General features: G+C 37.6%; 1 protein-coding gene across 1 annotated transcript in view; it reads right to left on the minus strand.

The window, feature by feature from the left end:
* The window catches only part of NALCN (sodium leak channel, non-selective), a 316,988-nt gene that overhangs the window by 64,134 nt on the left and 234,974 nt on the right, over positions 1–17,880 (minus strand). Inside the window, 1 exon segment of the mRNA XM_042979769.1 lies at positions 4,031–4,104. Within this exon segment, the coding sequence (XP_042835703.1) occupies positions 4,031–4,104 (74 nt within the window).

A 17,880-nucleotide genomic window follows, 5' to 3' on the forward strand; every position in this document is an offset into this window, starting at 1 on the left:
GCATTCTTTCTCTAAAATAAAAAAAATAAAAATAAACGAGGTATAATTGACATGTAATGTTGTATTAGCTTATAGCACACATTACAGCATTACAAAATAATGATTCGATGTTTTGTATATATTGTGAAACTGTCTAAACTCTTACATCAAGAATTCTGCCCAGTATCAATCACTAACTACACTTAAACCCAAACCCCAAACCCTACAAATATCCACTCCTGACCTATCTCTTGTGAGGTATTATTAAGAGTGTTGCAGTGGGAGTCTGCCTCACTGTGATGAGTATTAAATTTTGCTCTGATTGACCAACAGATTATTCAGGTGACCATTTGGGGCAGTCTATGCTGCAAAGGCAGCAGGTAAGTGAGTGGCTTAAGGTTATGGAGGAGCAGAGCCAGATGCTGGTCCAGGCCTTGTGACACCAAGTCTAGTAGCTTACGTTAGAATTAGGTGGACCCTGAGGATCACCTCCTGCAATCTTTAAATTCCTGGAAAATCAGGGATTTAAATAATTAACCTGTTTACACAGCCTGGTCTTGAGATACCTTAGATCAGGGATTTGTTTTGTATTATTTACCCCAAATATTTGTTATTTTTAAAAGTTATTTCTAAGACACTAATATTTCATGGTATCTTCTTAAATCACACTGGATTTAAAGTTTATGTGACTTCTCTCTCTGTGCACCCAAATCAGCACAAATGCCCACCTGTTGCCAAAATGATTTGGCTGAGGTCTTCTTTCTGTGTCTTCCTATAACCTTCTGCCTACCTCCCTGAAGAGGAACCTCTTAGATGAAACTAAGGACAATAAGGCTATGAAAATAGAAGACTTAGGAAAATCGAGAGTGACAGAGCACTAAAACAAGTCTCTGCTGCACTTCTTTTCTGTTGTATCAAGGCAGACCCATCCATTAAGATACAGAATCTGTACCTCCTTGTCCTTTCCTTCTTTCAAAGCCTCCTTCCAAAATGCAAAGGGTCACGGGAGTGGCCATTTTCCCCCCCAGCTTTACTGAGGGATACTTGACAAGTAACGTTGTGTAAATATAAGGTATACAACATGATTTGACGTACGTATATATTGTGAAGTGATCGCCACCAATAAAGTTAGTTAACACATTCATCTGCTGCCATAATATAGGGTAGGCCTATTTAATTGCTTACCCTGAAGTGACTGCAAATGTTTTCCTTTTCTTTCTTTTTAACTTCTCTTGTCCCTTCTTCTTTGTTTTTCTTTCCATTTGTTGTTGTTGTTCATTGAAAAATAGCACAGAAAAATGCCCATGGACCCATAGGTATTGACCCAATCAGTTCTTGACCTTCTTACATTATAATGCAGATAGGATATATTATTATTATCATCGTCATCATCATTACTACTACTATACAATTAATGAAAAAAGGTAAATACACCCAAAGAAACTGTCAGTTTGACATCTTGCCCTTAATTCTTGCAGAGACTAATGTAGCACCAACAAGGAAAACATTTTCACAGAAAAAGAGCTAAATGGCTTTTCTAAAGATCAAATTTGTATTCTTAAAAAAGTCTTCATTTTTTTCTAATTGTAGCCTCTTATTCCTGAGATTGACCAGGTAGCAGCTCTGGCAGCCTACAGTTGCCTCTCAGTTTGTAGTATGCTGGGCTGTAGTAAAATGCTACTGGGTCTGGGTGTTCCTCAAATTACACAATTATTAGGCAAGACTGAAGGCGTCCCTATTCCCTAATAGTCTTAAAATTTTGGCTCAGGTAACTCCACCAATATTCTCTTTTTAAAACCACTTCTGCACATTTAAAAATCAACAGCTAAATCCCTCCCTGCAATGTTATTTAGCAGTAAAGGATGTGATTTCTAGCACAATTACATCTGTGTTTTAATATGACTTTGAGAAAACACCAGAGAGTTCTATCCATCCAGTAAATTCACTTTTATGATATTGGGCACCATGATGTCAGCTTTCATAATCAAGCAGATGAGCCAAATCTGTCAGAAAAAGTCTGACTTTATTTTTCAACTCATATAACATGTTATTATTATTATTATTGTTATCATCACTGCTACTATATTATGAGTGAAAAAAGGTAAGTGCACCCAAAGAAACTATCAGTTTGACGTGTTGACCTTAATTCTTATAATGTCTGTGTTATTTCTAAGGCCTAACCCTAAGGTAGATGAATTCTTGGAAGGAGGTTTTCCAAAAACTTGTCACCTAGATAGACAATAAGCTGTTGCCCAATGGGATCCCCTTTCTGGAGAAACTTGCGTGGGAACAGTCACTGTGTCTGGCAACCCAGATCAATACGCACCATAGCTTCACCTTCCTTGTGCATGAATTACAGTCTCACTGTGTTTTGTGTGTGTGTGTGTGTGTGGTGTTTTTTTTTTTTTGTTTTTTTTTTTTGTAAACTGGGAGCAGGTGAATAAGGAAAAGGTAGTGGAAAAGAAAAACTGGAAGACCAAATTTAAGAAAATTCACAGAGAGGTGAGGCTCTGGAAGTGACTTCTTCCAGGGATGCCTGTCTGCCTGTGCTCTGAAGTCTCTGGGAGCCCCAGGGTACATTCAGGAAGGTAGTTACTCTGGGTAGGTGAGTAATGTCATTTTGGTTCCTAATTTGGTAAGTAGACTCTGAATACAGGCTCAGAGTATTACAATCCCCTCGTGGGTCCTTTGGATTGGAGGCTGAATTCTCTTCCCCGTCAGTGCACGGCATGGTCTGTCTTGTGTGAACAGAGGAGCATCTTCAAGACGCTAGGGATTGATCCTGCCAGGAACTCGTCTAGTATAGTAGTTACAGCTTGATAAAGACCCTGGAGTACCATGCAGCATTCAAGGCCGGCCCCCCATGACGTTATCTGGTGGCAATGCCAGGATTGAGCCAATTGGACTCAAACTGAAATTGGGACGCAGGTTGTTAGAGATTTGCTGAGAAAGCTTTCCTTTCTCTATTTAACCAGACCTTTTATGATCATCTCATCATATTTTGTGGTGATAATACATAATAAGCCCAGAAATGATTGTTCTCCTCTCATAAAAGGCACTGCAGCACATACTCATATCTGCGCGAACTGTCAGCAGATAAAAGACTGAATACCAGAATACTGTCTTGACTAGTTACTAGGATTGTTTTTGGCACACAAATTTCAAGTACTGTTATAAACTCAAAATAGTGTCTCAAACCATATATATTAGCCTTATTTCCTCATTACAGTCATCCAAGTTGTGATATACACTCTGGCAAAAACTCTTTAATGACCATTCCTAGAACCAAGGTAGACTAGAAGACAGTCTAACTCCTTCCTCTCAGCATAAGTTGGGAAGGGTCTTCCCAGTATAAATTCATCCATTCACCTTGTCAGCCATTCTCCTTCTAGCCTCCAGTATTTAGTTGTATTGTTACATGCATCTGTGTAATATGTGCACCATAAATAGCATTCCGAATGCTCGTGCATTGTTATAAAGATCATGCTCTTTCACGTTATGACACAGTCTTGCAAAATACTCTTAAGTAGCTAGCCTGATTTTCCTTTATGGTACTTCATCAAGGCAGGTTTAAGAAACCACTGTTGAAATTACACATTTTCATAAGCATTTTAAAATGGATATGCTTTTGATTCTTATAGGTTTTAAATACATTTACTCTTAATAGGTTAATAAATCATAATTACTTCTCAAAAGCTTACCATTTCCCCCTTAGATTGTGATTTGTCCCTTATATATCACAAAAGAAATAAAACATGGAAGAATAAAAGTAAGTTATAGTCATCTTTTTGTAAATGTTTATACTTAACGATTTATGTGTATGGGCATGAAAAGAAAAATGCATGACTGAGCTAATAAAATATTATTTTTCCAGGAAAGATATAAATGATGTATTTGACATTATTTGTAACTACATAGTTACCCAGACCTACTTTCTAGCAGAAAGTGTATATTGATACTCAGAAAATTAGTTCATTAAAGAGAAAAGAGTTTTTTTTGCTGGATATAATCCCACTAGGGTTAAATATGTATCAGTGTTTAATGGTGTTACCTTAAGATTTTAGTGACTGCAGTCTCTTTTTCTAGAAGATTCCTTGCCCTGATGCTGAAGACAGACTTGCGAAGCTGAAAAATTGTAAGTGTGGGTTATTAGTTTTGGAATGTGAAGGGATAATATATTGACAAATCATTACATACATTATATAGAGAACAGTATTAAAACATCAAACATAATTTTTTTTTTTACTGACGCATCATTATATGAGTGATTCTATTCTTTAATTTTACCTTCTTTTTTTACTTTTATTTGGGCAGAAATGCAAACAAGCTTGTGGAGCCACACGTCACAACTATGGTGGTGATACATTGGCTGTGCTCATTAGTAATAATGTCTTACATCTGAATAGGCTTTTCAGTATCCAGAGAATGTAGCATTGAGACAAATATTGGACTGCTTCTTGCTATCGTCCAGCAAACTGTTCTCTAATCCACTTTACACCTGTTTCAGGTTCTTTTATTTTTTTAATATTTATTTATTTTTGACACACACATACACACACACACACACACACACACACACACATGCACACATGCACAGAGTGTAAACAGGGGAGGGGCAGAGAGAGAGAGGGAGACACAGAATCCAAAGCAGGTTTCAGGCTCCAAGCTGTCAGCACAGAGTCTGACATGGGGCTCGAACCCATGAACTGTGAGATCAGGACCTGAACCAAAGTCATATGGTTAACTGACTGAGCCACCCAGGCATCCCCTGTTTCAGGGTCTTAGCCTGTGACTTGGTACTAATCTGAACGATGAGTTCAGGAGTTGCTTTGCCCACTGACATGGAGACAAATGAGATGAGCTTTCAAGGTTGCTTCCTAGTTGGCAATGATGAAATTATTCCAGGGAAAAGCACTAAGATAAACAAAATCCTGGAGGCTGCCTATAAACCAGAAGATTCCTCAAACTCAGCTCTGTCCTGCCTGATAGTTGCAGAAGTCAGAGGGGTGACAGGTGCGCAGGACACTCAAGTGGGCAATCAGAGGGCAGAGAAAGAACAGGGAAGCATGCCAACCTAGGCAGATTCATAATAACAAATAACTAGGAAGGGTAACTCCAATAGTCAGACCAGAGATAACACTTGGACAACGTCCTGCTCATCTTTTTTGTTTTTTTCATCTTTTTAAACATTTATTTATTTTCAAGAGACAGAGAGAGACAGAGTGCGAGTGGGGGAGGGGCAGAGAGAGAGGGAGACACAGAATCCAAAGCAGGCTCCAGGCTCTGAGCTGTCAGTGCAGAACCCGACACGGGGCTCAAACCCACCAACTGTGAGATCATGATCTGAACTGAAGTCGGACAACCAACTGACTGAGCCACCCAGGTGCCCCACGACCTACTCATCTTGATCAGTAGATCAGGTTAGATTTTCTAAGCACTTAGTATGATATTAGTGACTATTAGAGATACAGCTTACCCACAAATCAGAATTGTTTACCTGAATCGAAAAGCCTAGTTACAAAGGCAAGGCTATTATGCATGAGGTTACCAGTAAAAAGTAGACAGTAAGGTGCTGGCTGCTGTGTCCAGCAGAAAAGATGAGCAGGCTGCACGATTCGGGTGGGCACAAATAGCTGTATCTGAAATAGCAAAGATGTCACTGAAGAAGTGGACACTGCACTAGGCCTTGAAGGATGGTTCAGATTTTCATAGCAAAGGAGGCTGTGAGCAAAGGACTGCAGTTGGAAATGCATGCGTGGGGCAAAGAGATCCAGCGCAGATGATATGCTTACGTGCTGAGCTTGGTGGAAGAAACACTGTAAGGCATACTGTGTTTCCAACAGATTTGAGGGAGGAAAAAAAATGAGCAGGAGACAGAACAACTCTGTATCCAGTAAAAACAGACTGTCTAATTTCTTTTAAACAACATAGTGACTTCAGGTACAAAGTCACAGAGCTCCATTCTACAACAAACAAGCCTATAAACAAATACTGTACTGTCGACCGACATGTCCATATGGCCACAGCTGGAGAGGAAGTGACAGGCACAAACTGGTCTTTTCAGCCACACCTGACAACCTAGATAACACCATATCCAGCAATATAATTTTTGTATTTCACAGCAGATCTGCAATAAAGGGAAAGATCATTGAACACATTGGCAATTTCCCTCATATGAAGAAAGATGGAGCACTCATATATTTTCAATAATGAAAAACTGAATTGATTTTTTTACTCATCAGAACTCATGGAAGAATAAGTTAATGTACACACAAGGAAATAAGCGTGGATGCCATTTTTTTCAGAAGTTACATTTTTAGGGTAGTGCACGGAAGGCTGTTTACCATGATGGATCCTAAAACTTTCTTAAATCTCCTCCCCTCCCCTTGTGAGGTGACTTTGGGCATGGATTTAACCTCCTAGAGCTGACAGTCTTATCTCCCAAGGAATGTTATTTAAAGTCATTTGCAGAGACAGAAGGGTCTCATCATGGTGGTGCTTTTGTCCTTTGGTTCCTAAGCACACACATTGTCATGGGAAAGGCCCGGGGTACGGAGGCCCCGAGACTGCAGGTTTGGGGAGAGGTCTGGACCCCACTCCCCTTATTTCATCTCTGAAGGACACTGACATGCCTTAGTCATCTTTCCCTTAGTGAAGGTGATGGTCTGAATTCAGTCACCTACCTACTGCCCTGTAATTGAGCAGCTGACACTTAACACAGAGTTCTTCATGTTAGAAAAAAACCTTTGCAGAAACTGGGGATAATATTTATTATATTGATTCCAAAATTATTTCTGTGCCCTCTAAGATTGCTAAAGGGCTGCTGGATCTCCTTTGTCCTAAACCCGAACTAGTTAAAGTAAAATACACTATTAATCTGTACGAGGAACTTCCTGAGAACTGATTCTTCAACAGCAGAGGTAGCAAAAGAATAAATACTCTAATAGAAGAACTTCAGATTCAGCCTCAGGATCTACTGATTGATCGATTGGCTGATTTTTTAAGTAAGCTCTATGCCCAACATAGGGCTCAAACTCATGACCCCGAGATCAAGAGTCCCAAGCTGCACCCACTGAGCCAGCCAGCCAGCCAGCCAGCTACCTCTAGCTTCAGGATGTTTTAAAAGAAGAAACATTGGCATCTACATCTATCTGTCATCTATCTATATCTAAACATATATGATAGCCCAGATATGTATTTAGTTATATATTTTAACGGTTCTTTTTTTCTAGTAAATAAAGAAAGCCTATAGTGATTATCTAGTACCCCTCCCCTTTTGGTTATTTCTGTAGTAGAGCTTTGCACATTTTTTTTTTTCTGCAAAGGACACTGTCTGCTAGTCCCAAGTACTCAGAGCTATGCTGCTCTGCAGTGCCCTCTTCTGGCTCCAAAAGATACTGACAGTCACCTGAAATGATCAAAATAAGGAATACAGAAATCAATTTCAGGATAAGTAATTTTAGACCTGAAGTTTAAATTACAGGTAAGGCAGGTGCCAGTAAATGTTTCTTCTGGATGTAAACACATCAGACATGTAGGACTTAAAGGGAAGGGTATGGATGACATTACACGGAGTCTGCACTGAAGAAAATAAAAGATTAGTTGAAAAAGCCCTTTTTGGTGGTTTTCTTTTGTTTGTAAATCTAGTACATCCAACTCCAGAAGACAAACATTCTCTGACTGAATTATCAAAATTCATTTAACATTTAAACATTCAAACAAGAGACACCTGGGTGGCTCAGTCAGTTGAGTATCCAACTCTTGATTTTGGCTCAGGTCATGGTCTTAGGGTTTGTGAGTTCGAGCCCCACATTGGGCTCTGCACTGCACTGATGGTGTGGAGCCTGCTTGGGATTCTCTCTCTCTCCCTCTCTTTTTCTGCCCCTCTTGTGCATGCACTCTTTCTTTCTCTCAAAATAAATAAACTTAACAAAAATTAAATGTTCAAGCAGCACAGAGATTTTTTTTGTCTTAAAATTTTAATTTAAAAGGTATTTTCAGAACTATGCACTTTAACGTGAAATTCAGGAGGTTCAAATTTGCAGTTATTCGTGGTTGAATAATTCGGAGCTGAAGGACACAGCAATGGATGGATCTCGCTGATTTTCTGGCAATTTCTTTAACATCTTTTAATCTACGGGTACACCTCCTGCCTGCCGCCCCCCTCCCCCAACCATAGTTGAAGGACCGGGGGCATGTCACCTAGAGCTTCCAGGAGTGTGGATTTTCCCAAGTGCACATTCATGCCATAGTTCACGTGCTCCTCTGTCTTCTATGCCTCTTGCAAATTGGTAGTTGGACCCAGAGTCTCATCTGGCTCATACTTGATGGTTTTGGCAAGACCACAGGTGGTGGTGTAGCTTTTCATCAGAAGGCACACAATGATTGTTCCTCTTTTTGTGATGTTAGTAGTATTGATGTCTATTGCTTAGATCGTTGATTCATTCAGTTTCTAAAATTGACACTTCTTTCTCATTTATTAGTTGGAACACCTTTATAATGAAGTACTTCCTCTCATGCACTATTTGGTTACTCATTAGTACAGTTCATATGGAAAAGGCAAAGTAAATGTTGATTCTTTACCTTTACTTATTCATTTTTTATGTAATTAATTGGTTTTCTATCATCCTCTGAAGGTGACCAATTAGTAGTTTCAAAATGTCATTATTGGGGCACCTGGGTGGCTCCATCGGTTAAGCGTCCAACTTCGGCTCAGGTCATGATCTCGCAGTTTTTGAGTTGGAGCCCCGCATCGGGCTCTGTGCTGACAGCTCAGAGCCTGGAGCCTGCCTCAGATTCTGTGTCTCCCTTTCCCTCTGCCCCTCCCCTGCTCAAGCTCTGACTCTCTCTGACTTTCAATAATAAATAAACATTAAAATTTTTTTTAAAAAATAAATAAAAATGTCATTATTGACTTAAGGACTTAAATATATTTGGTTTCAATCCATTACAATCATTATCCTCATGTGAAGTCAAAGAGCATTGGGAGATTTTTCAAAATGGCTCATGGGTTCTTTTGGCCTGACTTTAGTAGCCTTTGTTTAAGCTTCCTTGTTATTAGTATGGCCAGATATCCCTAGCTCATCTTGTATATGCTTCCTATTCCAAATTACCATTTTTCTCCAAAAAGCCTTCGTTTATTTATTGAGAAATGGGTTTCAAGAACACAATTTAGTGATACTCTTCGCTACTGAGTGGGTCACTGTTTCGAGGGCTTTGCCTGATTTTATTCTCATATTTTCTATTTAAATTCAGGACTCTGCACTTTTACCTAATCTCTTCCATATGACATCTGTATCTCTTCTGTTTCTGTATCCTCCCATCCCACATCAAAACTCTTGATTATCAAATATACAGAGATAACAGACATTAGACTATCTGCCAATTACTCATTATTTTTATTTCACATTTCATAGGCACTAGTCTTAGCATTACAATACCTATTCTAACACAATACAACTAATGGATATTTAAAAAATGCATACATTCTTCCCATTTTCCTCTCATTTGTACACTTGTACTATACTCATATTAGCAGAGCAAATAGATATTGCATATTTTTCTTTTTATTTTAATCCTCATGTGGTCCTAGTTAGTCATACATAGTTTAAGAATGTTTGCCACCTGTTCTTATGTTAATGTCTTAGAGTCATTTTTGGAATTCATTTTGGTTGTTTGAAGCATGTTTTTTAGTAATTTCCTCAGGAAAGACTCATAGGAACAACATTACTTACATTCTTACATCTTAATAGTAGTTGTTTTCTTTTCTCCTTTAAACTTGAGAGGCGGTTTTCCTAGACATAAGAAAGCTGGATGACATATTCTTTTTCTGGGTATCCTATATATGTGATTCTAATTTCTTCTGACATAAAGCATTCCTGCCAAAAAGTCTGATGGTAATCAAATGTTCTTCCCTTTATAAGTCACTCGTTCATTTTGAGCTGATACCTATTTTTGTTTTCTTTTATTATTATATTATTATTATTATTGGTTTTAAGTTTTTAAGTTCCAGTTAGTTAACATGTAGTGGAATATTGGTTTCAGAAGTAGAATTTAATGATCCATCACTTACATATAACACCCAGTGCTTATTACACCCTCCTTTAATGCCCATCCCCCAACCACCTCCTCTCCAGTACCCCTTAGTTCTCTACAGTTAAGAGTGATACATTAAAGACATATGTTAAACATATATATGTATATATAATTTTAAGTTATTACATTATATTATTATATTATAATTATAATACTAATTATAATATAATGATATAAAATATATAATACATAAAAATATATAATGTAATAATTAATTATAATAAAATAATATATTAAATATATATGTATATATAATTTTTTAAGTCCTGTAATTTGTCTGCTATATGTCTTATTTTTGGTCATTTGTTATTGATGTTTTCAGTTCCAATATATAGCTTCAAATCTTTTTACATTTCAGAAAAGTTTAATGCTGTTCTGTGCTATGGCTTTTGTTTTCTTCTTTCAGGATCTTTATAATACAGATCTGGGACCTTCACTGAAATTCTTTGATTTGTCAGTTTCTTTCAAATCATTTTCATTTCTTTCTTCATTTCTTTTTGATGTCTTCAAATTTCCTCTTTTTTACTTCCTAGCTTTCTAAAGGCATCATCTGATGTATGTAATCACTTTATGTTCTGCCTAGTTTAGTCTTCATTGCTTTTACTAATATAGTTGACCCTTGATCAATGCAGGGGTTAGGGGCACTGACACTCCATTCAGTTGAAAACACACACATAGCCTTTGACTGCCCCCCCCCCCCAAACTTAACTGCTAACAGCCTACTGTTGACTGGACACCTTACCAATAACACAGTCAACTAACACATTATTTTGTATGCCATATGTATTATATACTGTATTATTACAATAAAGCTAGCTAGACAAAAGAAAATGTTATTAAAAGCATAAGGAAAATACATTTACAGATAGTACTGTGCTGCATTTATCAAAAAATCTGCACGTAAGTGGATGTGCACAGCTCAAATTCATATTGTTGAAGAGTCAACTGTACTTCTTTCCTGAATTCTAGCACCTTATGTATGAATTTCTTACTTTTGTTGCTATTCTAGTCTTATGTAATCTGTATGTCTTTTTAAATTTTATTTATTTATTTATTTATTTATAATTTACACCCAAGTTAGTTAGCATATAGTGCAATAATGATTTCAGGAGTATATTCCGGTGATTCATCCCCTATGTATAACGCCTAGTGCTCATCCAACAAGTGTCCTCCCTAATGCCCCTTACCCATTTAGCCCATCCCCCCAACAGCCCTTCCAACAACCCTAAGTTAGCTCTCTGTATTGAACAGTCTTTCATGTTTTGTCCCCCTCCCTGCTTTTATATTATTTTTGCTTCCCTTCCCTTTTGTTCATCTGTTCTGTATCTTAAATTCCACATATGAGCGAAGTCATATGATATCTGTCTTTCTCTGATTGACTTATCTCGCTTAGCATAATACCCTCCAGTTCCATCCCCATATGTCTTTTAACTCATTTTCCCATATAATGCTACAGTTTGAGCCATTGGTAGGTAGGTCTTTAGGGTAAGTTTCACTCTATTGGGACAGTATTCTGTTCCTTATTCTTTGTCTCTTACAATTCTTGTAGGGAATTTGGCTGTGATAAATTTCCATTGCTCATGCTTACACACAGTTTTCCTGAACACCTTAGTATTTCCTTCTAGCTTCAGAGTGTCTTCTTCTGTGGTTTTAACATAGTGAACCATATGGCAGCCTTCTTTCTGAGATTTCTTGGCTTTGTTATAGGGAGCAGACACCACCAATTTTATCTGGATCTACTTTTCCCCTCATCACTCTTGTCACTGGCCTGTCAAGTTTGTTTCCACTCCTGGATGTTTTTCTTTGTGTGGAGCTAGGCAGGTGTGGTCCAGTCTCAAAGACATTACATGCCCTGTAACTAACTTGGCTTCCTCCCCAACAGCACCAATACTATGTGTTATACCCCAAATTCATGTGTTGAAGCTCTAGCCCCCCAGTGTGAAGACATGAGGAGAAGGGGTCTCTGAGAAGTACCTATGTTTAGAGGAGGTCATGAGGATAGCGCCCCATGATGGCATTTGTGCCCTCATAAGAAGAGGAAGAGACCAGAGCCCTCCCTCTTTCTGTCATATGAACATGCAGCCAGAAGGCAGTCATCTGTGAACCAGGAAGAAGAACCAGACACCAAATCTGCTGACGCCTCGATCTTAGGCTTTCCAGCCTCCAGAGCTCTGAGGGATAAACGCTTGTTGTTGAAGTCACCCAGTCTGTGGTATGTGTTGTAGCATTCCAAACAGACCAAGTCACCTTGCAAACCATGTGGCTATTGTTTTGTCTACAGCTGCTTTGACTTGTGGTTTGTGGATTACCTAATTTTGTTGTAAATATTGTCTATGGTTGTTATCTAGGTATTCTATTTACTTTCATGTTATCTAGGTATTCTATTTACTTAATTCAAGGAGATTAAGAAAACTATGCCAATGCTTCTATCATTATGCCGGAAGACTCCTTACATATTTTTTGTTGAATTTTAATGCAGATTTATCATTTTTATTTGTCTTTTCAAAGAACAAAATGTTAGTTTTACTAATATTACTTATTGCTTCTTTTCCCCCTATTTGATTAAAATATACTTATTTTCCCCTCCCACTGTCTTAATGTTTTCTTGGTTGGTATTTTAATAAATTCTTGAGTTAAATATTTGGATGATTAGTGCCAGCCTCTATTATTTTCTAAATATGCACTCAAGGGTATAACTTTCCCTCTAAAAATGCCTTTGGTTGCTTCTCATAGGTTCAATCTACACAGTGTTTATTAGTTTTCAGTTCTAGAAACTTTTTATTTCCATGTGGTTTCTTCTATGCTGTCTAAATTATTTAAAAGTGATTTTTAAATTTTGAAAAATGTTGGTGTTTTCTGGTTGTTATTTAGTTTCTAATCTTATTACACTTCTGTTAAATAATGTCTTCTCTAGCATAGTGATTTGGTTCATGTTTAGAATTCCTTTCTGGTATGTAAGTGGTCATGTTTTGTAAATCATTTAGGTGTGCCTCAATCAAAATATGTGCTCTTGGAGCGCCTGGGTGGCTCAGTCAGTTAAGTGTCCAACTTCTGCTCAGGTCATGATCTGAGCTGGTGACTTCGAGCCCCATGTCGGGCTCTGTGTGGACAGCTCAGAGTCTGGAGCCTGCTTTTGATTCTGTGTCTCCCTCTCTTCTGCCATCCCCCACTCATGCTCTCTCTCTCTCTCTCCAAAAAAATAAATAGAAAATTAAAAAAAAAAAAGAATGTTCTCAAGTCGCTAAATGAAGAATTGTATAAATGCCCACTACAGGAAGCTAGTCAACTGTGTATTTCAAATATCCTAAATCCTTATTAATTTTCTTGGCTCTTTGATCGTGTGCTAAGGTATCTTACAAATATTTGTAATTTAATTTTCAAATTAATACTCATAGGTATGTGTTATTATCTCTTTTTCACAGGTGAGAAATCTGACAATCATAGAAATTATGTTGTTTAGGTCACTCAAATTATAAATTAAAATATTATAATTAAGTCTAGATTATATAGCTCAATGTTCAAATCTCATCACTAAACATGTGTATCTAAAATGTCACAAGGCTTAACAGTATAAAAAAAGGATTTTCCAAACTATACTGTAATACAATGCTGTTTATTTGACATGAAAGGTTTGGTTTATACATATAACTTGCTCTTATCCCAAATCTTATGCAAGATCTAAACTAGCACGTTTTTCCTTTGTTCCGTACGTATATGCATACCTGATTTTCAGAATAATGACCCTGAAGCACAAAAGGAGATCAATAACTTTTCTCACCTATTAATACCAGTATGATAAGAGTATTTATATTTTACATTTACTGATTGCTGAAATCTGGGATCCATCACAACTTTCAATTAAGTAGAATATTAATTCATTTATTCAACCACCAGGGAGTAACCCTAGACTATCAGGGAATAGTAGCTTCCTTTGGAATGCTGCTGTGCTTAGTCTGAACACCTGTATTCTCTGGTAACCTCCTTCAAAATGAAGCCATTAGTATTTACTTGAGACAGAAAACCATAGCTATTCTAAGTATTCAGCTCACTTTTTCTGATTTGGAGTTGTTAACAACGTATTTCTGTTTGTAACTGAGAAAAAGTTTGAGAGTCATGTTTTTCCTTTTTTCATTTTTCAAATATTAACAGGCTGACAATAAATGGAAATGCATTTATAAAAACATATGACCATAAAGCACAAAACCATGGCCCAATGAACAGGGCTTGATGAATGTCATTTCTGCTGGAAAGGTGTAGTGTAATTATTGTAATTAGCTGCTTTATTGAATAAGTCTCCCACATAAAATGTCATAATTGGAAATAAGCAATTACTTAAAATTACATAGGTTGAAGGTGGTAGGTACATCATTCAGCCGTATTTTAATTTTTCATGCACCTGTGAACTGAAAACTAATATCATGGCGCATAGGACAGATCATGTGTATGGCAGGATGTTTCTATAAAATCAACTTTTTATAAAATTGACATTATGCTTGGAAAGAAAGAATTTAAAAAGGTGATTAGTGTAGGCAGCAGCAAAATTAAAATAGTCACATTACAATGTATGCAAAGGTGAGTACTGTTATAATAGCATGTTATGAAGCTTTGAAATATGCCTTAGAATGTGGATTTTGTGAAAAGGGAGTTTTAGATGATGGGTCAAGAGTTTTGATCTTGTTATTTCAACATTATAAATTCTGAACCCTGAAAAAACACCAGACATAAAAATTTAAAAATATATAAATATGTACACACACACACACACACACACACACACACACCCTTCACAGTCACCCTTTGGGGCCAAGGGCACCCATACCCATTGATTTCTGCTCTGTGTGTGAAACACCTTTTTATCTTTCTGTGAATTCCACCGGATCATAGGCTCCATATGGCATGGATGGTGGATTCTTTGTCCACTACATTTCTCTCCACTGTCCAGTACTGCCTGTAATTTGTTCTTGAAATGTATTTACAGAATGAATACATTGCTTAATATTAGAGATGACTCTTTTCTGTACTACATTTTTTTTCTTATGAAGTGAATCCTTGAAATAACAAATGTGAATCAGGTAAAAATTACAAAGGAAGCCTATTTATTTTGAAATGCACCAATTCACTTGATAGGAAAATCTTGTGAAACTAGAAACCGGATGATTGGAAACTTAATTGGTTTGACTGTTTTTGCACTAGATTGCATGACAATGCTTTAGTCAGTCGAGCGGCGTTGGAGATGTGGCCGAATCTCCAACAACTTACACATCGCTAGACCAGTGTAATGATGCCGATGATTCAGAAGATGAGGGAGAACCAGTATCGTCAAAAACAGGTATGCTCAAAGTACGCTACCTACTGGTGGGAAACCATAATATACACTATAATATATACCTAAGCATATCACTTCATGCTTAGAGCTCATATAGACAGAAAGACAAAAACCAAAAACCTGCAGAGATTAAAAAAAAAAAAAAGAGTGGATTCATGATTCTGGGAGAAAATGCCAGATGCTTTTAATCATGCAGGTGTTTGTGAATTTAAAATCCCAGGCAGTGGGATTTTAAACTCTGGGAGCAGTGCTTGCTCTCCAATTATGATTCAATTGTATTTGAACTTTAGATCCAAATATACCAGCCCCAGCAGCAAATGTTAACACATTGGGATCGGTATTACACTTAACGGGAAAGTAAAACTTAAGAGTAAACTATACTCAAAAGAGAAGAACATTGAGACAGGGAAGTTAAATGTAACTTTCACAGATAGGCTTAGTTGCAAAGTCAGCTCTGATCATTGCTTTGGAGACAGCACCAAAAAATTGTGGTTAAAAGCCTTCTGTATTATCTACAGATGATGCTTGATCCTAGATGCATTTACTTTTGTACTTCAGTGGATGTACACCTAAGGAATTTGAAGTACTTATAATCCCAGACCCAAAATGATTATACCACTAAATATTCTGCAAGAAGAATCACTGACCGGGAATTTCTCCTCTTGTGTTAGCTGACGCCAGGACGCGATTTTTACCTGGACCCCAGCTCACTGTGTGCATAGAAAGGGCCTCAAGAAATAACTGAAATGAAAAGATGTGCACTCAAACTCAGCTGTACTTTGATCTCAGCACGAAAACATACTACAAAGGCCAATCAAAATGAAAGAAAAAGTTTTCATTTATATTTTGTATCTTTTTGTTTCCTCTCCATTATTGTGAATAAATGGACAATCAATCACCTACTAATGCATTTGTAAGCTAAACACAGAAGTCCGGAAGTCCAGAGAGTTTTCACATTCTGTCTGGTGGCTTCTTCCCTCCCCGCCGACCACATGGTTTGTAACTCTGCTATCCGGCCCCTGGTGAGGTGGTGATGCCATGTAATCTCCCACTGTCCTCCTAGAGATGCGTCTTGAATAGCACCGCGGAGATGCTAAGCTATTATTTTAGAAAATCCTTTCAGAAGAGTAAAAGCCCTAAAGATGAAAATAGGCTGTTCTTCCGCACCCCCCCCCCTTTTTTTTTTGGTGAGTAAATGTTCATCCTGAAAATTATAGATCAGTTAACTTGCTCTGTATGTAGTTACTGGAACAAATCATCAAACACTCTATAATCACACAGAAAAATACAAAACGCTGTCTGGCAATCAACAAGGCTTTGTGAAGAGTAAATCTTTACAGAGCAATTTAATTTACTTCTTGAGAATCTGAGACACTATGTAGGCAATGAGGGTAGTAACTGAAATATCACAAAAAATCAGACTAAAAAAATCATATTCATGAGCAATAAGGAAAATAAATCAATAATTAGTATATTGTGCTTAACTAGACTGTTAGAATTGGAGGTTAATTTGTTTATGTAAAAGTCCTTTGTCTTGACTGATGAATGTAAGTCTATTTGCTTAGTCTGAATTCATGGTATGGTTTAGTATCGGTAATCTTTTTTATCTGGTGTTAGAGGCACGTGACATAAGCTATGCCAGTGCCATGCTAGGCATTTAACATATTATAATCTATTATTTAATCCTCATGACAAACACTGAAAATAAGAATTATCTCTAGAGATGAGGATCGGAACCGACATCACTTATGACTATGACTGGTCATAATCACCATTCTACTCTGCTTCTCATGAAGTTATGTCAAGCATCTTCGGTGTCCTGTGCTTTTCCACAGGCTTCCCTCTCTGCCTGGAGCACCTTCCTCCTACAATGCTCAAGCTTCCTGCTCCTGTAAGGGATCCTGTCTCAGGTTCCTGCAACAATTTTTACCCCCCTGCATTTACACGTTTGTCCCCACAAGACTAAAAGCCCCTAAAGGGCACTGCTCACATTTTGCTCAGTGTTGAATTTTCAGGTGCCAGAGGAACAACAGGTGTTCCATAAACGTTTGCTGAATGACTGAGTGAAGCTGAAGACTTATGGAAATAAAAAGGGCAAAGAAAACATAGTAATTACTTGTATCACTTCCCTCACTTTGTACATGTGTTAGCTGATAATTGTGGAGGCTTACTGTGGAACTTGCTGTATATGCTTAGCAGAAAGGAGGCAGGTAAGACAGAGGCAGATGTTGCCCCATTGTCAGAGAAATACTCTCTATTTTTTTAACTTTATTTATTTATTTTGAGAGAGACAGAGATAGCATGAGTGTGCCAGGGGCAGAGAGAGAGAAAGAGAGAGAGAAAGAGAGAGAGAAAGAGAGAGAGAGAGAGAGAGAATCCCAAAGAGGCTCCATGATGCCAGCACAGAGCACGATACGGAGCTTGAATGCACGAAACTGTGAGATCATGACCTGAGCTGAAACCAAGCTCAGGCTGATGTG

Source organism: Panthera tigris, chromosome A1 (genome assembly GCF_018350195.1).
Source record: "Panthera tigris isolate Pti1 chromosome A1, P.tigris_Pti1_mat1.1, whole genome shotgun sequence".
NCBI classification, from domain to species: Eukaryota; Metazoa; Chordata; class Mammalia; order Carnivora; family Felidae; genus Panthera; species Panthera tigris.